General features: G+C 37.2%; 1 protein-coding gene across 1 annotated transcript; it reads right to left on the bottom strand.

Annotated features, from left to right (window-relative positions):
• Nucleotides 1-636: 636 nt before the first annotated feature.
• On the bottom strand, nucleotides 637-24,114 carry lhx5 (LIM homeobox 5). The gene is made up of 5 exons (XM_084746053.1): nucleotides 23,493-24,114; nucleotides 20,290-20,513; nucleotides 17,957-18,234; nucleotides 12,384-12,549; nucleotides 637-1,389 (listed from the first exon to the last, which is right to left on the bottom strand). Exons 1-5 carry the CDS (start codon nucleotides 23,663-23,665, stop codon nucleotides 1,040-1,042), a joined length of 1,191 nt encoding a protein of 396 aa, XP_084602179.1. The 5' UTR covers nucleotides 23,666-24,114; the 3' UTR covers nucleotides 637-1,039.
• Between the last annotated feature and the right edge of the window lie 1,428 nt (nucleotides 24,115-25,542).

Raw genomic sequence — 25,542 nt, 5'->3', positions numbered from 1 at the left:
GATAGATTACTCAATGATGACAAATAAAATCTCTTTTGTCTGAGGATGTTTGGAAACAAATCCATATTATCCATAATTTCACAATTTAAATATATAATATGCAAAAAAGGCTAGATATATTATATATATATTGTTGAGTTGTGTACTTACATTATCCCAAATGTTTCCATCAATCTTCAAACACAGAGAAATATGACATTTATTCAAGGTAACGGTGTGTTTCCGGCCAGCCATCGCTAGGTAGCAGCTAGTTGCTATAACTTCCGAGAAAACAAATGTGACTAAACATAACATGAATAAAACCCTAATAATTACCTCGTCCATGAACATGATTTCTGCCTGAGTCATATCAGATAGTTTTTCATCTGCAGTGGTGGTTGTTTAACAGTCAAGATGTCTTTTGTTGTTGTTTTAATGTGAGAGTGACCCCTAGTGGCCAAACTTACATTTTGTAATGTAGCCAGTGGCTTATAGCAAGAAACGGCCCTGCTTGATTGCCACATATATGTTTGTATATGAATATTAAAGCATGTACTAAAACCTGGTCCTTTGTCTTTGTCATATTGAGGGTAGAGTGTGTTAGTAATGGAGACAGAATGAAGAACCAAATATTGCTTTGAAGCAATGTTTTTAAAAAAAAAAAAAAAAATGTGGTGAGAAATTAAGAGAACTGAAGATGTCCCCTTTGGCATTTCTCTCTAATGTGTTCCTACAGCATTAGAAGATACCTTTGTTAACATCAAGGGGAAGGCGAGAAGCATTTTTGCTGGGTGGAATCGCAACATTTTTATTTAAAATAATTCAAGTCCAGTAATCCAGGAAGGGATATGCTTTGGAGTGTCTACTGGGCAGCAAATATTACTGTCCCATTCTTGATTCCGTGTCCATCAGTTGTGAAAATCAGTCTGTGATTTTTAAAAAGTCCTCCATATAAATTTCAGCAGTACTTTTCACTCCACAATGTGGGTTTTTTTTTAATTCATCTCCTGAATTAACTAGGCTGATATTCAGCCCACGAATGGTCCCTGTGGTTCGTCCTTTACCAGGCTGTGGTCTCTCCCATCTCCTGGCCTTGGTGGGACATTGGAGCGCTGTAGCTGGAGTTACTCGCCAAGGAGAAAGGAGGACTCGGCCCGCCCCCGTAAGCCTCCCCTGGGACAGGCTGCAGGGAGCTCGGTAAGCCCGGCTCCGGACTGGGGGTTTCCGCATGAGAGATCATGTCCGTGAACCTTTGGTCGTCTGAAGGGTGGTGGCCTGATCCCTCCATGGCTCCGGGACCAGAGCCCAGGATGTAGGGGGACTCGGCTGGAGACTGAGCCTGCGAGGACGGAGGGCCGTGGGGGAAGAAGTCATAGTTGCCTCCTGGTCCGTAATAGTCACCTTGGTATTCTGTGAAGGGACAGGAGAACACGTGGGGTTAGGTTTCCTATCAAAGACTTTGAATTAGAGCCAGACAGATATCAACCGACTGATATTAGCAGCCCGATATCGGCCTATCACAGCAACCTGTCCTCATCCCAACTTGTTACATACAGACGCTTTGCCAGGAAGCCTTTTAAACATTTGATTAACATCCTCTTTCACAATAGCCCAGAACAGAAAAACCATACACAGGCTCTACATATGGACTTTCACATTTTTGGCAAGTTTCGTGGCCACTATACTTTCTCCTACACTGGAAGGAGAGGGTGAGATGAGGTGTGTGCAATCTGCAAGCTCACCGCTACATGCCAGTAAATCTTACACACTGGTTCTATTAAAATACCAGTGAAAGTATACTCCTTCAGTGCACTGATGTTATTCTGGATTTTATATATCTATATCAATATTGCAATGTTTCAGTATCAGCTTCGGCCCCAAAAACACAGCATGGGTCGGGCTATATTTTGAATATACATAAAAACATTCATAGATCCCCACAGCAGCGTGCAATATCACACACACCCCTCCACCTCTGCCTAAGTGGTGAAATTGATCATGTCCAATTTCCAACCAACCGGTCTCCAACAGCCTCATTTGAGTGTATAAACAACTCCACACCTCTCCACCTCAGTTCTCTCGCCTTTTACACACTGCGTTCGCCTCCCTCACTCATTCAGCTCGCAGCCATGCGTGCGCCTCGATGGATTCCCCTGCTGAAACTTCTGGATTTGGATGAGGAACTCCAAAATGAGATTCCAGCCTCCCTGCAGCCCTGCCAGGTCCTGTCGGCCGCATCACTCCGTCACGTCTGATGCAGCTTCCAGCAACATCGCTCTCCTCTGCCTCACTGGCCTCTCCTGAGCTACACAGATCACGCTCCATTATTCCCAGCATGCAATCCAGTTAGGGCTGAAACTTATGGTTATTTTCATTATCAATTAACGTAGCAATTGTTTTCCTGATCAGTTGATCAATTGTTTGATTTTCGAAACATAAGAAAATAGTCCCAAATGTCCATGTTTATGTTACTTGTTCTGTCCAAAATGTCCAAAACTCAAAGATGCTCAATAGACAGTAATATAATCCAGAGAAAAGTAGCAAATCCTCACATTTCAGAAGCTGGAACTGGACAAAGATTAATCAGTTATCAAAATATTCAACATTAACTGCTCTAAATCCTACACTTTCCTCATCCCGTATCATTTTTGCCCTTTAATTACACCTCCCTCCTCAGTTTTGTCCACAACATGCTGCTTCCAGCATTGCAGCAACTGCACCTCATTAGCTCCTGGTTTCAGCTTGAGATTGTTTTGCCGCTGTTTTATCCACACTTACAGTATTGTGATCATCGACAGGTTGGTAGTGACAGGGTTGCCCTGCTCTATTTTTGTCTTTGTAGTGATGTCGATCCTGCAGTATCACAAGACAAAAAGTCTGTCTATCAAAACATATTATGCCTTTTTATTAGCTACAAACATCAAGAAGATTCGGCCATTAAATGGATTGATAATATTCACACACGTATGTGCACCTGGCAGCAGAAATGACTTCTTCAGTCACACATATATGGAATTTAGTTTTTTTGGATCTCTGTAAAAATGTGATTAAAAAAATTGACTTATCTAGTAATCTTTTAGTTGGAGCAATAGTTGTGCATTCTTGGAAATAAGTGTTAAGGTTTTGTCAAGGGTTCTTTAAGACTGAAGGTTCCATTAAGAACGCCCCAAAAAAGAAAGAGTTGGAAGAAAGAGTTGTTCAAGGATTGCAAAAATCCTTGAAGAACGTTTTTGGCAATGGTTTGTCAAGGGTTCTTTGTGCTGTAATATAAATAATAGATAAACCCATTTGAATATTGAATGAAGGGCTCTCTGTATAATTCTGAGGGTGTGTTCTAGATAGAACCTTTGAAATATGAAAGGGTTCTCTCTAGGTTCTAGAGCAGGTCTTTGGGAATTAAAAGGTTTCTCAGTAGAACCCCATGGGTTGTTACTTGTTTGCAACTAGAACCTCTCATAGGGGGTTTTGTTGGAAGTCTTTCACAGATCGTTCTACGTGTAACCCTTTCTGTTGGGTTCTGGGTAGAGTTCTCGGAAAAAGTTAGAAATGAAGCCTTTATAAAAGGTTCAACCAAATGGAACCAAATGGTCACTGCAAGACAAAGTATCATGGGAGTATAAAAAAATAAAAACATTACAGTCATTTTAATTTTTTTCTCTATATGTTGAATGAAAAGACCCAAAATTAACACTGTAAGTGAACTACTTGTTTATTTCTAAGTGAATTATTTTAATAGTATTTGTATAGCATTTACCCAAACTTTTTGATCACTATGAGTGGTTTCAACTGTTTCCTCTGGGTGAGAATGCATTGACTGAAACCTCAATTTCAGATTTAAACCTTTCCCTGAACAAAGCTTGATTCATGACTGACGTCTTTCTTGTCTGAAAATGTTCAACTGTCTCACGGCATTCACTTCAAAGTGCTGCAGCAAAAAACTGGCATATTAATGACAGAACACAGCACAAATTCCTTGCTTTCACAGAAAATCTCCAGCACGCACCGGGATTTACAAATATTTTCTACCTAACCTCTAACACTGACTGACATGTTTATGCCTCCGAGAGGTTTCGGGCCCCCGGCTAATGTTTGATGTCTGTAGGCACATTCACATTCATTCCTCTGACATGATGACATTTTCATTTGTTATGTATGAGTTTAAAATGCATCTTGAATGCACCTGGATTCAAAAACAAAGGGTTAAAAGTTTGGTTAAAACAAATGATTCAAAACAGATTCTGTCACTTACTTATGGTTGTATCTAGCTACATAGATAATTTTTGTATTTATGTGCACAGATTTTATTTGTCTCTATGATTTGTGCTTCCACACTGATAAACTGGAAGATCATGGGATTTCATTTTGGTGCTCACAGCATTTAGAAATTTTGATTTAAAAATCATCAGTAACATATTTCCACAAGCAATGTCCCTGCTCTGAATAATTTATAAACCACTTCACAGGATATTCTGTGGATCCAGAGTAACAGGGAAGCTATTTTTTTTAAATAGACCTTTCCAGCGCTATGAGCAACAAAAATGAAATCCCATTCATCTCATTTATAGGCAGAAATCTCACAGACAAATATTGTGAAACCTGCAAAATTAAAAACACACTGGATATCCACCCAGTAGAAATTTGGAAATTGGAAATAAACAAATTGGAAATAACAAATGAACCAGGAAAATTAGTTTCTCTTACAGTCTCTGAGAGCAGCTTGCACTGTATGCTTGTTATATATTTGGCATTTTGGACTGGCACGCAGTTGGTCACCTGACCCTCTAACAGTTGCCCTGCTGAACATTAATATATATATATAAGCTAGCCAGAAGCCAGTTAGCATAGCTTAGCACAAAGATTCATTTGTTTCACCTGTACAAAAATATAATTTTAAAAATTAGTTATAATTTTATGATGGAGGATTGTGCGCTGGCTCAGTAACTTCCTGTAGTTGCCTGGCAACCTCAAGTTTAGGATAAGACTGCTGTTTCCCACTGTTTCCAGTCTTAATGCTACTTCAGCATTCATGTAGTGTTGGAAAATTCAAAAGCATTAGTTCCTGTTTGTGAAAATTCACATGACCGCCCTCTCAAAAAGGAACAGCAACTCGGAAAATCAGACAAACGTTTGATACCCGACTTGTCAAGTTGTTGATATTATATAATAATTTTATTAATTCACATGTTGCACATCAATTTTTTGCTCATTTTTTTTGTAATTTATAATATGGGATAGCATCCATGTTATTTCCACATTACCTCAGCTGACGAACACATCAAAATTGTAAGAAAGACTTCAGAACTTGGGAAACAGGAGCATCTGAGGAGCATGTGAAGGTTGCATGAGCCAAACTAACTGACTTCATATTCAACAAACAGATATGAAAGTGGTATTGATCCTCTGATTTTGTTCTGGGCATGAAAGCAAATAAATAAATTATGAGAAAGCAAATACATAATTCTTTAATCCTAAACCAGGAGATGATATCTCCAAACAAGGCACTGCTACACATTCAATCAGACTTCATTATTTTCTTTCAACACATTTTTTGCATTATGATTTTGCATCTGATGTCCTGTTCCCTACCATTTGTTGTTTATCTGCAAAAATACTGCCAAAACGGTTTATAAATCCAGTCCACATGCAGCCAATTACCTCACACACCGTTTGCATCCACTTGCCTTCTGCTTCTCACCTCTTGCATATTCACCTTCCACATTTGCATCCCCCTCTGCTCCACATTACCTCAGTTACATTAAATCCATTCTCTTTCAGCAGCACCTTGACTGAGATCGATGGCAGACTTTATTCCACTGCCACAGATGTTACTCTAGCATTTCTGCACTCGCACCATATGCTCTTCTCACTCTTATTTCAGTCTAAACAGGCAGAATCGTCACCAACCAACAGGTTTGAGATCGAGAAATATGCAGAGTGGGGAAGTAACTAAGTACAAATACTTCATTACTATGCTTAAGTAGATTTTTCAGGTATTTATTTTTTTCTTCTACTGCCTTCTACTGCCTACATTTTACACAAACGTCCGTACTTTCTACTCCTTACATTTTGAAAACAGGCTCATTACTTCAGTTTTAATGCATTTGAGGGGAATTAGCAATTTTTATTATGTGTCACGCTGCCCTCCAGCCATCAATGGTGATTTTAGCCTCAATGGATACAACAATAACACACAGAGAAGACAATTCCCTGGTGAATCCATCAGTGCACATTACGCATGACAGACGTAACAAGACGACATCGATATAAAGGACTTAAAATGACAAATAAGATGTAACAAGATGAAAAATATGTTAAAAAAAACAACAACAAATGACATAACGACAAAAATGACGTAAAAGACAAGAACAAGACAAAAAATGGTGTATCCAGATACGACTTAACAAAACAAAACAAAAACAACATAAAAGATATAACAAGGTCAGAAATCATGGAATGCAGCAATAAGACCACAATAAGACAAATAACAAAGGAAAAAAATGTAACAAGATGTAAAGGATGTAAAAAGATTAAATGACAGACAGGGAAACTCAACCGCAGAGAATAGCTGAGGTTCAGTTAGCTTTGCACAGAAACAGTCAACAGAAATGTTTTTCACCTTTTACTTTTATACTTTGAGTACATTTCAGAGCCTGTACTTTTTCACTTTTATTGAGTAAAGAAGTTGAATCAGTACTTCTACATTAACCAGAGTTGATTTTTACTTCTACTTGAGTAAAGAATGTGTAAGCTTTTGTCACCACTGGAAATACGATGCCTAATTATAACAACTGCATTTATTTTGCTGTTGCTGCACGTGGTTTGGGGGAATTATCAAGAGAAACAGTAAGAGCTGACATGACTTCTGCAAACAAGCTAATTATTTGATGTCACAAACAGGCCCCTGCTAGTTTGGCCGACCTTGAGAATAAGCAACAAGCTTGTGTTGTGGCCTGTGTGTGTGTGTGAAAGATGGAGATGGGGGTGGATGTTGAGGGAGGAGGAGGGGAGGCGTTGGCTCTGGCTGCAAACTATAATTACACTCACACATGCAGACGCACCGTACCACACACAGGCATTCCTCGCTCTGAGCAGCAGCAGAGGAACATAAGGAAGCAGCGAGCTCAGATAAAGGCGGGCAGACCGGCCTGTGCTGCTGCTGCTGCGGCACAAAGGGGTGTGAAAAGCAGCGTGCGAAGAAAGCAAGAGAGACGAGAGCGGAGGGATGATGGTTTTGTCCTCTGTTTTTTTCCCCTCCCACTCCCTGCGTCGCAGCCTTGACGGCTCTAGTTCATTGTATCCTCAATGCCCAGGCCCTTCAGGTAGATGTGCAGGAGCTGTATAGAAGCCACGTCTCTCAGACTGTCCATGAAAAACAAACTGCTGATATACATGACAGGTGCATCTGGTTTATTGCTCCAGTTCAATGTGGGGCTGTTGATGCCTTTGCACTGTGTTTATTATTTGCTGCCCAGCTGGTATTGTCTCAAAATGATTTTTCTTGATCCAGGCGACCAATAGAGGCTTAAATACTCTACAATCCATTTTTTTTATTATTTCAAGTGGGCTTTTTTTTTGTTTTTGAAGATTATTGATTCGAGACACCAGCTGGAGATCAAATTGTATTCAAGCATTAGAAAAGAAAACTACTGTGTCAAGAACATAGCTTATCATTTTATCAGCAATTCATTTTCACGTGTGGAAAACAACAACCTAGCTGTATCTCCAACATCTGAGGGAACGAATCTTTCACAATTATAGCTTCAAGTTTTTAGGGCTGCAACTAACAATTGTCTATTAATCGTCAAAAAATGTGAAAAATGTCATCGCAGTTTCCCAGAGCCTAAAGTGACGTCTTGAAATTGCTTATTTCAACCAACAGTCCAAAACCCAACGACAAAGAAAAGGCACAAATCCTCACATTTAAGAAGCTGGAACCAGCACATTTTTTTGACTTGAAAAATTATTGAACTGATTAATCCATTATCAAAATAGTTGGCAACTAATTCTTTTGCTCAATTCGTGATTAAGCTCTCAAGATATTTAAAGTTAAAACATTAAATTTTATGTGAAAGTTTTGAAAGGCACACTTTGTTCTAGGTTGAAGGTGACTATACAAACTGGAGATCAAATGTATTCAAGCATTTGAAAAGAAAGCTACCGTGTGAAGAACATCATTTTATCAGCAATTCATTTTCACACGTGAAAAACAACTGAATCTGTCTTATCAACATCCAATCAAAATAATCTTTAACAATCTTTCGCAATTTAGTGCTGCAACTAATAATTATTTTCATTGTCAATTAATCTTCTCTTTATTTTTGTGATACGATGATTAAGTATTTAGACCATAAAATATCAAAGTATTGTGAAAAATGCTTTCCCTGAGCCCTGATGTCTTCAAACCAATATTATTAGCTCGATATTGGCCATTCACAGCTATCGGTGTCTGCATATATGCTGCCCAGTATGTGTCCATATGAAACCTTTTTTTAGCAGAGCATAATGCAGATTGTTTTTATTTGTTAGCTTTTTGGGCCAAATTCTGTGGATATTTAATCCTTTTCAACTTAAATGGAGAAATATGTGGCAACTGCACCTGCAAAAATGAGCACTACAGTCCAAATAACAAGTTGGAGCCATGAACTGTATATTATAAATAGGATGAAATCCTATTTACTATAAAACGATCTATGGTTGAAGCGAGTTGTTTCACCCCTCCTCCTCCCAAGACTTGAGGAAGCTCAGGCAGGCTGCAGGAACACCGCAGCAGCACAAGACATGTGCAACATTGTAAAATGACAATAACAAGTGACATTGAGTCCCACTCTGTAAGTCGGTCAGCTCTTTATAACTGTCAGTTGTCAGTGTAAAGTTAAGGCTGTTATCCTGAAAAAAAAAGCCCACTGCTCTGAAAATACACACTCTAGAGTTGGAGTTCAGTGACTGTCTGCCTTACTGTCTACCAGACTCCCTTAACAAGTTGCTCAGTTTAACTGTCATAAACATCTACTCCTTTCAAAGGATTATTAATGATTTCTTACAACTCATAAACAGACACTTGGCAAATATGTGGCATTAATACGAACTCTAATTAACATGAATTGAAAAGTTATGGAGCAGAATAGAAATTTCAAACAAGAACACCACGGCTATAACACTGTCAGAGGAGCATTTTTCCTTCTCTGATCACATATCATGGTCAATTTATGATTTATTACAGTCAATATTCTACCGATTTCTCCTTTAATATATGCCTGTATTTGCTCTATTGGAGTTTTTCTTTATAATTATTAAAAATACCAGTTAATGTTTACTGTTTCAGTGCCCCAATGTCCTTTTAGACAAGAAGGTTTAAACTGTAAAATATCCTGCTGTTAGCCACTTTTGAGGGAACAGTGTGTTTATGGATATTTTTTTTGTTCTATATAAAGAATGTCATCGACGTATTGATATCAGAATTTTTTCCCAATATATGTGCTGGCATTGACCCTGACAATCCAGTCTCAGTTGGTCCCTACATCAAATTGCTTGTTTTGTCCAACAAGCAGTCCAAATCCAAGAGACTTTTCATTCACTGCCGTAAAAGACAAAGAAAAAAGGCAAATCCTCACATTTAAGAGTGTAAAAACAGCAAATGTTTGACATTTTTGCATGAAAAATGACTGAAACAAACTATCAGCAAAATTCTTTCAATCAGCTAATCAATTAATAGACTTATCATTACAGCTTTAAACAATTAAATGTGAAATTTTATGTGAAATGAATATTAAGTCTTTAAAGGCATGCTTTCTATGTATCAGGTCACTGCTGCAAATTGCTGCAAACACCACATCAAGCCAAAACATATATTGTCTTGACTTGCTTTATTTCTAAGAAGGGTAAAGCTGTTTAGAGTTCAGAAATTGTTCCAAATGTTGAACATAAATGTTATATTCCAGTATAGAGAATATATATTTGATTTTAAGCTGTGTATGAGCCTTTTGTTGATTGGAGTTAATATCTTCTTAAGATATTTGCAATTCATTATTGCAAAGCCTTTTTTTTCTTTTAACACTTCAAAATAAAAGAATCAAAGCTACTTTGGTTGAATCTAATGTTTCTTCCCTTGAAAAAAGTCATCTCTTTCACCTTAAGAATTTGCAGATGACATAGCAGCTTTATTTCAAAGGAGTAAATCAGCAACTTCTTTGAAAAGAGAAAGACGCTCAAGAAGTGAGCACTGATTTTTTTCATGAAACGCTGTGACCTGTACACAGCTTCGTCTTGATAAAAACTTAGAAGACACTACAAGAGTGACACGCTTCTATTGCAGAATAGCACAGGAATCAAATCCCACAAATACTGTTTGTATTAGCTGCTATTTTCTGAATTCTCTGTTCTGAAGGACTGTAGAAATCTCAGTATAAATGGAGTCTTTTGAACTTAAATGCATGACTGAAGTATGCCACACATGCTGCAACACTTTTCAGTGTTAGCTTTCTTTACATTGAATCATCTGTTCGTCTCTAACATTTACACTCCAGGCTATATGACGAGTTGCAGTCCCGTGTTAAGCATGTTTATTTTGAGCCTTCAAAATCTTTGTGTACATTCCTCTGAGATGAATTAAACTAGATGTTTATGTTTCGATCAGTTGGGAAGAGTTTTCAATCCAACCATAAGTGAAACTCCCCAGGGAACATAGACACAGTGGCTGAATAGGCTGGAGGTCCTGTTGTAGTTTTGAGCAAAAGATGAATGGATTAAAGGAAATCATGTGACATTGAGTGTCAAAATAAACACTGAGGTTACTGTAGTGTCCAGTAGATACAGAACAACCTTCATATAGTCCTCTTACAGCTTGATACTGTAACTATCAGCCTTGTTGGTGCTGCTGAAGATTGCATTGAGCTTATACAATATGAGAGAACACAGATAACTTTTTTGCTGTTACATTTGTGGAACTTTTGTTCCATTGTTTTACATAAATATTGCAAGAGGTGGTTATTTTTTATATGTAATTTTACATATAAATAATCAAATAATACAGTTTTTCAATACATTGCGTCCACGCCAGAGAAAGAAAAATCGATCAGTGTCACATAATAACATGAACTTTTTATTGTTTGTTGTTTATTGTTTTTCCATGTAATAATAAGACGCTGTTGTTGTTATAACAATATAATATTAATCTTGTTAACACAAAACATTTTATGTTATAACAATTCTAAGGTCTGTTATTTCTTTTGCTATCAAGAACAGACCGTTGCTATGGACACAGTTCTGATCATAGTGACTCTGCAGGAGCAATAAAATAGTTTTAAAATCAACTAAATCATTTTGAAAACAATATTTGTGTTCAATCATTGATTCATTTTGGTAAGTGACCATGTAGTAAGCAGGACAGGCGCTTATCCTCCACAGTCTCTGATCAGAACTGCTTCCATAGCAACGGTCTGCTACATGGAAATAACAGACCTTAGAGTGCTGTTATTGGCCAATTTAACAAAGCCATGTAATAAATTTTAAAAAAAATAGTATAGTGTAATGGCAAGAAAAGTTGCTTGTTATAATGTTATAAATTTGTATGTTGAAAGCTAAAAAAAAAGAGGTTTGTTTTAAAGGTAAAATCTGTATGATAGGTCTGAGATGTTTGTAAACACACCAGAAAGATACCAGGATGTCAAATAGTGATGTTTTGGGTTGGTGAAGCATCCCAAACACAGGAAAATACTGAGAAAAATAAGGAAATCCAGGCAGAGTCCCTGCAGATGTAGACACCACCACACTTCTAGTTGATCATGAGTGATGACTGAAAAGGATTATTTAAATACATTTATTTATTGTATACGCATCGTTTCTTTTTACAAAAATGTTGCACATTATAGCTTCAACTTAAAAAAAATTTGTGCTTGGACTACCTTAAAATTTTAATTTGACTGAATTAGAAAAGACAAGTTGAGGTAATTTTGTGATGATTCAGAATAATTAATATATTAACATTCAGCTGTGCTTGAGAAAACGTGTTCAGTATGCTTAAGATATTAAATTAAACCCACGACTCTGGAGTCACACTGAAGAACATTATAAACAAATTTGATTTCCTTTCACATTTTCTCAGTTTGAAATGTCAGTTTGTCATTTTACACAAACAACTTAGAGTTGCTGCTCCTGTTTGAGCTATGCTGTAAAAAGTGTATTTCAGTAAAGTTGAAGTAATGTAACGTTTTGAATGAGAAACAATCAACTTCCTGCTTTAGTGATGGCAGTCTATTTCTGTTGATCAGAACAACTTGAAATTAAATTCTGTTCCCTTAACCCGCTCCTCTTATTTCAGTTGATTTGACTAAATTCCTGTATTGGACCGTGCATTGAATGTGTATCAGTTTGCCCTGCATGTACTGTTACAAGCTAATGTTTCTTACCTCCATAGTAACCGTAGGCCCCAGGTCCTAAAATGTCTGGATCCTCCAGCCTGCCTCCCAGGGGCCTCATCCTCCTTGGGCCCCTGAAGAAGGCGTGCCGCCGGGCCCCGAGAGCACTCAGCTGCTTCATTCGTCGCTCTTTGGATCTTCTGTTCTGGAACCAAACCTGCGTCGAGCCAGAGAGAGATGGTCACGGTTATCAGCTGATCTCGGGGTTTTAGCTCAAACTGCAGCCTCTTCCCTCAGATCTCAGATTCCTCCACCGTCCCTCAAACTGTGTCACGCCAAGAGTGCAAATCATGTCGTTTGTGAGATTCAGACTCTGATCACAATCACTACAAGATTCAGTCTGTTGCATCTCGCACCAAAAAAGCATGACAGAATTGAAAACAAATTAATATGTATCAGCTTTATACGAATCCTGATCATTTTAGGTAATTTCACTGATCTATTCAATTTCATGCTCACTGTTGTAGAGTTTGCATTGGAGCCGTAATTCAAATGGAACTTGAGATGCTTTTTTTTTCAAGTTTTTCCTTTTTTGATAGATTTCAGCCTGGAAATTTCCTTGAAATGAGTTCTCATTCAACAACTACAAACTCTTTCTTACACAGGACAAAAGTATTTGCTTCTAGCCTATTATCTCAATTTTCTGACACCTCTGTAACTGTTTCAAACTGTTTAACCTCTTACTAAAGACTCTTGGAGAGAGAGACATGGTTCTTTACAAGATATTTTCAGATGCCACATGCAAGTTGAGAGTAAGACCACTCTTTTTGGACTTGTATCTTGACAGTGGTTGAAAAAAGATAAATATTTATTAAATATATTGCTGGTAGCTGCTAAAAAAGCCATTTTAAGGAAATTATTATTATTAGAGTACAATTAGAAGCACAGATGGACATTACAATGAACATTTACAAAATGGACAAGTTAACAGCACATTAAAATGCTCCCTCAGGTGTGATCAGTTTTGTAATACCAAGGCATTTTGTGTTTGTGATTCCTTCAAAGAGCAAGTCAGAAACGAGGAAACGCATAAAGATGAACCGTTTTAAGTGTCTTATCAATTAATATCTGTTTTATTTTGACAGATATTGTGATTGTGATATAATTCGCTAAAATTGATGCAGTAACATTTAAATTTTCAATGCAAAAATAATTCTGCTGTGACATTTGTTGGGGTGTATACCAAACCAACATGTTTCCAGAAAAACACACTTTCTGCTGCACACACTTTTTCCAGATTTCTGCAACACTTTTCAGTCATGAAGACATGTTTCTGTTGTAAAGTTACGATTCAGAGCAAAGTAATATAAATGTACTCCACTGTATAGAGTAGTGCACCCAAGCACAGGTTAAAAATAAACAGCCAAAGCTATAAATCAGAGTACAAAAAGGCTTATCACTAACGTTAAGGAAATTGTCTTTGAGGAAAAACAAAGGAGGGCTTCAGAATCAACAAACCATATGTCTGAAGAATGATTATTTTTGCACTAAAATTTTCATTTTCAACTCATGATGATGTGACATTTGTTGGGTTCTGTACTAAACAAACATGTTTCCAGAACAGGTTCACACACGCATGTTTTTCCACAAAAACACACTTTGTTCCACACTTTTCAGTCATTAAGACATTTTCCTGTTGTAGAATTACGATTCAGAGCAAAGTTCTATAAATGAACCCCACTGAATTGAGTAGAGCGCCTGAATACAGGTAAAATAAACAGCCAACGCTATAAATCAGAGTACAAAAAGGCTTATCGCTAACATTAAGTAAACTGTCTTTGAAGAGAATCAAAGGAGGGCTTAAGAAGTGGATAAACAACAAACCATATGGAAGAATGTCTGAAGAATGATCATGTTTGCAATAAAATTTCCATTTTCACTGCAAAAAACTGTTAAAATCATGATGATGTGACATTTGTTGGGATCTATACCAAACCATGTCAAACATGTTTCCAGAAAAACACACTTTCTGCTATACGTTTCATTCATGAAGACATTTTCCTGTTGTAAAATTACGATTAATTACAAAGTGATATAAATGTTCCCCCATGCACAGAGTTGTGCACCTGAGTACAGGTTAAAATAAACAGTCACAGCCATAAATCACAGTACAAAAAGGCTTATCACTAACGTTAAATAAACCGTCTTTGAAGAGGAACAAAGGAGGGTTTCAGAATTGGAAAAACGACACTCCATATGGAAGAATGTCTGCATTATAAGCAGCACACAACACATCTCGCTTTGCCTTTGCATCGCTGCTGCATAATGATGTATGTTCGCCCCGGCTAGGCTACACCAGAGGCAGAATCCCACTGTGCTGCAGATTAACAAAAACACACACACACAAAAACACCTAAAACCACTTAGGCTCTGTTCTATGTGCTCCAGCGGCAAAGGCGACACCTGCTTATTGAGAACAATCGTCTAACTGTAGGGTACATTTTTATGGAAATGCTCTCGCTCCCCTCGAGAGAGCGTTGCTTAGGGATTACATACACATGCTGGAGGAACAGCGAGGCTCCCCGTGTTGAGAGCAATGGTATTTAACACACAGTGAACGAGGAGGGAAGATGATGAAACAGAGCCTCCATTTTGGCTCCGAGCAACACACAGGGGTGGGGATCACGGACGCAGGGTTGGACTGCTCCGCTGCCTGACTGATTGATTGATTGATTGATTTATTGACTGTTAGTTTGAGCTCACACACACACTGACAGCAGCAGCCTGCAGTGTATGATATAGATAAGGCAGTGAATGGAGGGGCCCCGGTCTGCTCTAATAAGCAATGGGAACAGGCTGTAAGTGAGTAAGAGCAGAGAGGTGGGAAAAGGGGAGGGTGGTATGTAAATCTGTGAAATCAGCGATAATTACAGTGAGTGCACAAAAAGCCACATCACAGTTGGCAGAGATGGTGCTAATCATCCTGACACAGTCTGCACCCAGACACACAGTGTGTGTATATGTGTGTGTGTGTGTGTGTGTGTGTGTGTGTGTGTGTGTGTGTGTGTGTGTGTGTGTGTGTTTGGGACAGACAGACAGAGAGAGGTCCAAAACAGTGTACGTTCAAAACATGTTTGTGTGTGTGTTTTGGGTGAGGGGGGTTCCTCTTCCCTTTGGCAAAAACAAAACTAACCTTTCACTAATTTCATGGTTGTGCAACACCGATGATTACTGAAATAAACTGCTGACTGCACAAAATAAATAATATTCTTTTTTTTTTTTAAAAAGCAGCAACATGGTGTTTATTATATCCATGCATCAGTAAATTGGATTACTAGATTGTAATTCCAGAGAATAAATGAACGCCTGCAGATATGGATATAGCAATGTGGAAATTGAGGCAAATAGGAATCAATTATTCTAGAAAATTTAGTGGAGTTTAGCACCATTAACATTAATTTAAAAAAAGTAGTGCATCAGATAAAGGTAGGGCTGCATGATATGGTAAAAAAAAAACTAATATTGCAATTATTTTCACAGATATTGCAATACGATTAACACTTCGTGGGAATGATCATTTTCATCACAATTTTCATTTTCACTGACAAAAATCATTAAAATCATGATGATTTGACACTTTATGAGGTCTGTGCCAAACAAACATGTTTTCTTACATCTGGAGAAGAAGATTTTTTGGCCAAGGCATCTCTGCCTCACTAGTGCTTCATTATCATGCTGTTCTGTCACACATTTTTCTTTTAGCAAAAAATTGCAACTTCTGCAGTTTTGATATTGTACCTGACCATATTGTATTTTCAGTAATATTTTAATTAACTCTGCAGCGAAAAGTATTAAATAGAATTAAAAAAAAATAAAATAGAATAGAATAGAATAGGGATGTATCAATATATCAAATATCGCAATATCGCAATACAGTAATGGACTGTGACGATATATACCACGATATAATGACATGGTTAATGATTTTTCCTATTTCATTTTATTTCAGAAAAGGACTACCACTGACTTTTACATTGGCTTTGTTTTTGTAATTGTAAATAACATATTCAAACATTCATTTTCAAGGACAATGCTTGCCAATTTTCCACACATTTGCTGAGGTCATGGCTGGCTACTTATATTCTATTTAATTAAAAAGGAAAGCTGAACCAGTCTGAGTAAAAAGGAATTTTACACGAGTAAAAAAAATGCCGTACAAATCAGATTCGTTATTTAATATACAGCATTTTTCTTCCTTTTTAAACATCGTGATAAATATTGTATCATGGGCTTTTTTTAATCATGGCGTTACTGTATCCTGAGTTTTTGGTATTATTACGCCCCGTTACATAAATATTGTGGACTTTTTTACTGTGCAGTTATTGTAACTTAAGTTTTTGGTACATACATATTGGGTTTAATATAGGACATTGTTTTTCAAGTCATCATTATCTGTTTTTTAATATTGCGATAAAGATCATAGCGTGGATGCTTAATTGTGCGGTTGTTGTACCTTGAGTTTTTGGAATCATTACATCACTACAAGATAAAAGGAAAAACTATTTTTATACGAGCAAAAAATGCTGTTCATGTCAGATTTATTATTTAATAAAGGACATTTTTTCAAACTGTCCTTTCATGTTGTGGACTTTTTATCATTGTTTTGTTGTAACTTGAGTTTTGGTATCATGTGCTACAAGTTAAAATAAACACTAATTTCATACAAATAAAAACTGGTGTACACATGAGATTTCTTTGTTTTTGGAATATCGTGATAAATATCGTATCGTGGTACTTTTGTCATTGTGTTATGGTACGTATCTTTAGTTTTCTGTAACGCTGCATTGCTACAAGTTAAAAGGAAAAACTAACTTTATACCAACAAAATTGCTGTACACATCAGCTTTAATTCTTTCTCAAGTTGTCCTTTTCCTTTGTCTCTTAATATGGTGATAAATATTGTCATGAACTTTTTTGTGTTGTTACATCCCTAATATGCATGTTACATCTCATTGTGTTAACATGTTGTGAAAGTACCAACAGTCATCCCTGTTACAATATTGCTAAATGTTGGTATTTGGTCAAAAATTTTATGATATTTGTGTTTGATTAATTGAAAAATCACTAGATATAGTTTATTTTAGATGATAATATCAAAATACAGCATGCAGTATGAAATTCTAATAAAAACTCTTATTTTAGGCAACACACTGCTTTTACGTGTTTTACAAAACGATTGTTTATACATATATATATATGATAAAATGTAAGTTAAAATGCAAACTGTCCTGTCTTTGACACGTTTAAAAGCAATTATTATCATTTTATAAGTCTTTTTCTCGTTAACATTTGAGGAAAATTACATTAAACAGAACAAAAAAACAGTTCACGTGCGATTTAAATTTGTCCTGCTAATAGAGCACATCATGTTTTGACACTTTTCCAACAGATAACGAGGCCTTCAATTAACTCTGTGCGCATTTGAGCGAAATTAAGAAGTAATTTCACTGATTTATAATCCGTCATTCCTCTCTAATTTGTCTTTGTCTCTGCAGATCCTCCCTCATCAGGACACAAAGACTCCACAGACAGACAGAGACAACACACAACAGAGCTGACTTTACCTGGATGACCCGCATGTTCAGTCCCGTCTCCTGCGCCAGCTGCTCTCGGATGTGTCTGGTCGGCTTCGGCGTGGCCACAAACGCGGCCTTTAACGTTTCCAGCTGCTTGGCCTTGATGGTGGTCCGGGGCCCCCGCCTTTTGGCCCCCGAGTTCTGCTCCTCGTTCTCAATATTGTTCGTTTCCTTATCTGAGGACGTCGAATTGTCCGTCTCCTTTATGTCGTCCTGTATCGGGTCCTGCAGATCCGGCGATAAACTCCTATCCGTACACGACGACACTGCGTGGAGACGGCAGGGAAAACAAACAAGAGCAAGGTCACGATCCGAAATGTCAGGATGGAGGTGCAGGAGGAGGGTGGGGGTCTGTTTTAATTAGACTTTGAGATGCACAGATCCAATACAGACTGGGAAATATGTCTCCAAAACATGACGTTTCACTCAAATAACTGCATGTTAAACTAAAAAAAAAAATCACAAATGAAATATATCTTTGATAATATTTGTTGCACTGTTCTTTCAAGAAAATGATTTTCTGTCTTAAAATAATAAAAAGAAGTTTAATTAGTCATTTGCAGACTAATCATTTACATAGAATATAAATACAATACAGAGGCTATTTAGCTGTAACATACAATCCATCTATTATCACATTTATCAGTATTGTTTTTAAACTGTCCAATAACTTTTAATACCGCACTGTGTGTTGTTGTTTACCTGTCACACCCAGGTGCCTTTATTTATTATACCTCGAAATGTGTATCTCGTCTTGTCTATTCTACTCGTTTTATCCTTTTATTCGTGTTTTTTTTTATTCCTGTTTTTATCAGTTTATTCTTGTTTTTATCCATTGATTCCTGTTTTTTATCCTTTTTTTCTTGTTTGTTAATCCTTTTATTTCTGAATTCATCTTTTTATTCTTTTGGCCCTTTTTCTTTTTATCCCTTTATTCCTGTTTTACATCCCTTTATTCCTGTTTTACATCCCTTTATTCTTGTTTTTAATCCTTGTGTTCCTGTTAACATCCTTATATTCATGTTTTTAAGATGTTATTCTCGTTTTCTTAATGATTTCATTCTTGTTTTTATACCTTTCTTGTTTTCCATTGCTTTGTGTATGCCAATGACAAATAAAGTGCCTTATGTCTTATTTATAACATCAATAGCTTAAACTTGGAGCAAAATAACCTGGAACATATAGAGAGGATGCTACCTCATAATATTTATCCTCTTATTTATCTGGTTAATTATTCTTGTTTTATCTCTTTATTCCTGTCTTTTATCCCCTTAGTCTTGTTTTTATCCTTATATTCCTGTAATCCTTTTATTAATGCTTTCATCCTTTTATTCTTGTTTTCAAGCTTTTTATTCCTGTTTTATAAAATGTTATTCCTGTTTTTTGACATCATATGGTTTAATCCTTTATCTCGTTTTTTCTTGCTGTTGATCTCTGAAAGTTACCAAATATAATTCTGTTGTATGCTCACAATGACAAATGAAACTGTACAGTTGCAAGTAATGATTAATTTCTTTATTGATTAATCTGACAATTACTTTCTTTTCATCGATTATTTGATTAGGTGTTTGTTTTGTTTTGTCCACAAACTAAATAAAAAAAAAAAATCACATTTGAGAGGCTGAAAACAGAGAATTTGGACATTTTTTCTTTAAAATGACTCAAAAGGATCGATCAGTTATCAAAATAGATGATGATTAATTCAGTAGCTGACTACTAATTGATTAATTGTTGTAGGTCTAATAAAGTGTCTTATGCCCTATTTATACTTAAAATAGCTTAAAATAGTGCAAATTAAACCTGGAAAAGGCTGCGATATGTCCACCTATAAAGGCAATAAAATAAATGATACAAATATGAATATGAGATATGAATTAACATATTTAAGTAGGAGATGACAGCAGTGACAGTACTCGGGGTGTGGAGTGGGGTTTCTGTCCTCAGGAGCTTTCTGTAAACATGAATAGACTCACACGGTCCAGACTAACACACTCATCCCCAGCGGATCCTGGCGCACAATAACAGAAAAGCCATTGTCCTGCGGAGGTAAATATTGAAACCATTCACCTGTCAAGGTTGCTGTGAAATACTCTCCACGGACTGCTGAAAATGTTCAACACAAACTGAATTTTACAGCACGTCTGAAGCCTCCACACCCTGCCTGCCTTTTGTCCCCCTGCAAGGCCGCCTGCCATTTTATTTATCAGATATTTGTATAATGTTTATCCACAACAGGGAGCTCTTCTTTCATATTAAACACACAGATGTGTTTGCTTTTTTTTTCAGAAAACACACACAGATCGCGGCTTGTTATTGATTACCTGAGTTCAAGTTGACTTCCTTAATGGCCCCGGAGCTCATATAATCTTCTTTGCACACAAACTTGTTCTCGTCTATCACATAGAGTTCCTCTCCCGTGGACAGCTGCTTGTTACACACCATGCAGGTGAAGCAGTTCAGATGAAACACCTTGCTGCGGGCTTTGCGCACCAAGTCGTTCGGCGAGATTCCCTGCAGACAGCCCGCGCACTTTGTGCCAAACCGCCTGGAAAAAAAAAAAAACACGAAGATTTAATGTGAAAACCATGTTTTTTATTTGACGAAAACAAAAGCGATATTAAGCTGCATTCAGTTTAGGGCCCACATGGTGACACAATAATAACAGCAGCACACAATGGGCTTTTGTTTGGCCAGCAAAACATTATATAATTATTATTATCCTTTCAATAAAAATCGTACTTTTAGAGGGCGTGGATCACAGGCTGATCTGTTATACTATTACCACTATCATGAACCATCCTACCTGATTTTAAAAACTTGTACTGTATAAAACTGACTTTTAAATCTATATATTTGCGCATTAGACAAGGCAAGGCAGGTTTATTCATATAGCACCATTCAGACACAAACAGGGCATAGAAGTGCATTAATATTAAGACATTTAAATTCAACTTAAATGACAGTACAAACTATATATGATTGATCACGAGTTGATCTGTTATACTACTTACATCACTACCGTTATGAGACCATCTTACCCTTTTTCAGATTTTGTACTGCATCTGTCTTAAAAACCAATAAAAAGATTTTTCTAAAAAGAAAAAAACTCTGGCTTTTATGTGTATATATGTACATATATAAGCAAGGCAAGACAAGTTTTTTTATATGGCATCAATCTGCAATTTAAGTGTTTCATATAGGAAAACATTAAAAATAAAAAAAGGAAAATGCATTTAAAGACGATAAAAACAAAAAGCGAAAACAAGCAGATAAACGGTTAATGATTAAAGACAAAAAAAACAACATCTTGCTGCGTGATAAGGTGGTAATGAAAAGCATTACTAATATCATAGTCGTTGGTTAGGCGGAGTATTAATGTTGATAATTGGACTGATATTATTTTAAAAAAATGCTTAAAAATTCCAATAAATGCCAATAATAAGAATAAGAATAAGAATAATAGTAATAGTAATAACAATAATGTTTCTTAATTATCGCCATTCGAGTAAAACCCGTATAATCATATATAATATTATTATATTTGACTACATATTAAGTTGTTAATAGTTAAGCACAGAAACAAAACAAAATAAACATTTGAGAGTATTAATAATGGCGGAGGAAATCATTCAAACGCAAAGAAAAATGCAAATAAACAAAGTCAGAGTTTTGCTTTTTTTTTTTTTTTTTTTTTTTTTTTTTTTTAAACTGTATCTATAAAAAAGGAAGAAGAAGAAAAAAAAACGCCTGCACGCTGCTCATTATTTTGATGGAGGTGCTCCGACAATAACCCCACGCAAAAAAACGTATTAGTGACAATCAACACATTGTAGCCACGGATATATTATAGGATTAAGCAGAGTAGGAGCATCTTAGCGTGGAAATCTTCTCTTAATCCATATTCACCCGCTTAAATACTGCTGGGTGGGAAGAAGACTCATCAATTTGATACACAAATAGAAACAGAAAAAAAAAAAAAAAAACAAATTCAGGCAGAATTCCTCCTCCTGCACGGTTTGACAGCATGAAGAGGAGGTGTTTTTTTGTGATTTCACTACGAGAGGAGGTGAAAGAAAACACATCTGATTGATATTTATGTTTATTTTATTAATATTTAGAGTTTCAGCAGATGTTCGAGGCTCACATTTGGGCCTGTACTGTACCTGTGGTTTTTACCCAGCCTGACAGGGGGGTGCTTAAGCCTTTGGGTGAAAGCAAGCACTCCCTTTGTGCAGCATTGTTTTAACACTAATGTAAGCTTGTCTCCCCATTTGCAATGGTATCGCTCCACTGTCCCTTCTTTCACATGCATGGCCGAGCCTCTCCCCCCCCAGCGAAAAAGGGCACAACTCTACTTACACAACAAATGGACATATTAGGGTGATTACTGTTTCGCCTGGCTAATGGCTGGCCATTTAAATCCAGCGCTTGATGATGGGGACCTGCGGTAATATGATGGCCAAGGCCGTCCGAGGCCAATAATAGCCCGTCCCCGACAAAAGCCTAATGTGTCTTACATGTCATTAGACAATTTGGGCAGAAAATAACTGACACATACAAATGAAAATGATGCTAAAAGAGAGTGCGACGGGACAAACAAGGGCTTCACTTATCACTCAATTACCTGAAACACTTTTTGGGGATTGTGAACCGGTTAATAGCCTAATAGCTGTTCGGAAAAGTGTTTGTCTGGACGTGGAAAATAGATAAAAACGCTAACACACGTGGCTACACAATAGGGAAGCAACAATATATGGGATATCGCGATATTGTAATTTAAAAAAAAAGTCTGTGATGATATTTACCAGGATATAATTACATGTTTAATTTTTGTTATTATTTAATCCATGCCAATATTTGTTGTATGTTTAGGTCATGGCTGTCTTTTTTAAATTTTATTTTATTTAAGAAGGGGAGACACTTTAAGTTAAAAGGAAAACTTATTTTAGATGTACTATGTGCAATTTAATAAATAACATTATCACTGTCTTTGCTTTTTAAATTAATATCACGATGCATATCATAACATGGACTTTGATTGTGATCTTACCTTGATAATTTGGTATCATCACATCTCTAGAATAGAATTTATTTTAGATTATAATATAAAAAACTCATGAACATGATAGTCCAGTAAAAACTATATTTTTACATCCCTACTACAAAATAAAATCTATAAATCCCTTTATTTTTATTGCAGAGGCCCTTTTTAAAAGGCCACATGCTCCTCTGTGTGACCAATATTTCATTATAAAAAGGATTTTAAATAAAAGAATAATCTATTACACTTTTATTCAACGTGGAAACCTGTTAATTATACTCTTATCTTAATAAACTGTTGATATTTTGACCCCTGGGTCCTTAAAGTAGGGTTGACTTTATGGGCAAAATCATTATTTCTGGTATTTTATATTTTACTTCGTGCTAATTATTTTGATATTTTTATCTTTATTGCATCCGCAGAACTCTTAAACCGTGGCATTATGGTTGTAAGAACTCTGAATCCAGACTCTCTTTCTGTTACCTGAAAAAGTCCATTTTGCAATAGAGCTTTCCGTCCCGGGAGAAGCACTTCTCGGTGAGGTTGCAGTTACACTCGCAGCACAGGACGCACTTGGCGTGCCAGGCTCTGTCCAGCACGTTGAGGAGGAACCGGTCCAGGATGGGCCGTTCGCACCCAGCACAGTGGACCATCATGTCTCCGGCCTGCAGGACGCCGAGTGCCGACCTTCCCGCACGGACTGCGCTGCTCGGACTGGGGACACCCGGGTCTACGCGGAACAACGTCTTGGCTCCGGGAGTTCGTGCTGTCAGGCGAAAAGTGGAGGAACCTCCCGAGTGACAATCCACCTGGAACTGTTGTAGTCCTGCTCCTGTTTGGGTGCTGCTCTCCTGGCACTTGTCACAATCCCACAATCCAGAGGAGAGGAGGAGAGCTTTCAGCCGCGCCAGCTGCTGGACTGCGTAATAATGGACAAACCAGACATGTTTTCTGTTAAAACATCATCACTCTAACGTGTTTATTTCTGATATTTCATCCCTCGCTCCTGTTTTGTTTTGGCTCCAGTCATTTCCTCCGGGCTCACCTCACTCACGTCGCCACTTTCAGCATCACTGTGCCTGGGTTATCACGAGGTTTTGCCAGCGCGACGCGCGTCCTGCGCTCACATTGGATGACGCCCCTGTTAATTCCCGTGCCGGCGGAGCCAATCAGAGCGCAGTTGTTATGGTTACACGCTCATGGCTGTAGCCTCCGAGCAAGCCTGAATCACACACGCCGTGCAGAAATATCACGCAGGGCCGTGGATGCTGATGGCTGGGTGTTTCTAGAGGCCAGTGTGCATGGTGAAGCTTTCATGGAGACTTTATAGGGAAAAATGAATTAAAAAAAACAACCGATTTTAAACTTGAAATTCCACAGAAAGCCTCCAAAGGTGAGGAAATACCTGTGCAACAAGCAGGGGAGGGGGCGTATTTGCAGCTGGGATGAATGTGAATAGATGCATTGAGAGTGGGAGTAGCCGAACAAGGGGCTAATGCTACACAACCTCATAATGGCCTTGTGACAAAACGCTCCTCCTGAATCACAGTGAAGCTGTGGCCGGTGGAGAGGAGGGGCCGCGGGCCTTTTCTCATGCAGAAAGCTATTTACAGGGAAATGCGATGGATTAGCTGCAGCTCATCAATAGAGGGGAGCCTGCGTGGTCACCCGGTGCTTTAACAGAGTGCCTCCAATCGAAGGCGAATTTCAATATTTACCAACAGCCTCGTTTTGTTAGTTGCAGTTAAGCAAACATGCGATACGCTAATTCATGTAAGTGGAGGGGTGAGACTTGTTTAAGCATTTTTCTTTACACCTTAATGATGACGCATTTGAATGACATTAGGTGTGAATTCTGGCTCATTTTACACGATCAAGACAACATTTAGAGAGGAGAAGATAAACCGCAGGAATGAAAGAAGTCACAAGTGTCAGTTGTAATTATTTTTAGGTCTATCCATGTTTTATCTATTTCCACTTGGTACACTGGAGCTAATTTTGACAGAAAAACACTTCTTCTAAATCTGGTTTCAGGATGTCAAAAAAAGAAAAAAGAAGACAAGAAAGAAAGAAAAAGAAATAAAGAAAGAAAAAAAAGATCACTCAAACTGTCAATTATATAGATTTGTCATTAATAACAAGTTAAAGAAGATTTTGTAGCTCCTATATATGCGCTAATCAATAATACAACTAATATATTAGGGGACAAGACTATGAAATTTAATGCAAGAACCCAGTGTTACAAATGCCCCCAACCACTGGGGAAAAATAAGTAATATTATCACCTTACTACATGTTACAACTGCCCTGTGTTACAATTGACCCCAGTCTCCCATACTACATCAACAGAAAGAAAGAAAGAAAGAAAGAAAGAAAGAAAGAAAGAAAGAAAGAAAGAAAGAAAGAAAAAACAAATAATTGACCTACATGAGACACAATGAGATTTCTAAAAAAAAATTTCATCAATAATGTGGACATACTTTCAGAAAAATAACTTTTAAAAATCACTTTACTGTACTGCAGCCTTTAAAAA

This window comes from Lutjanus erythropterus, chromosome 20 (assembly GCF_056507025.1).
Source record: "Lutjanus erythropterus isolate fLutEry1 chromosome 20, fLutEry1.hap2, whole genome shotgun sequence".
NCBI lineage: Eukaryota > Metazoa > Chordata > Actinopteri > Lutjaniformes > Lutjanidae > Lutjanus > Lutjanus erythropterus.
The sequence above is the reverse complement of the archived record's forward strand: the minus strand, read 5'-3'. Positions and strand labels throughout refer to the sequence as shown.

Excerpts from the sequence above, each read along its gene's own strand:
- lhx5 (XM_084746053.1), bottom strand. The coding sequence starts at position 23,665 with ATGATGGTCCACTGTGCTGGGTGCGAACGGCCCATCCTGGACCGGTTC. Across the intron at positions 20,514-23,492 it reads TGCAAAATGGACTTTTTCAG|GCGGTTTGGCACAAAGTGCG; the intron begins GTAACAGAAAGA and ends TTTTTTTTCCAG. Across the intron at positions 12,550-17,956 it reads TGAACATGCGGGTCATCCAG|GTTTGGTTCCAGAACAGAAG; the intron begins GTAAAGTCAGCT and ends GGCTCGACGCAG.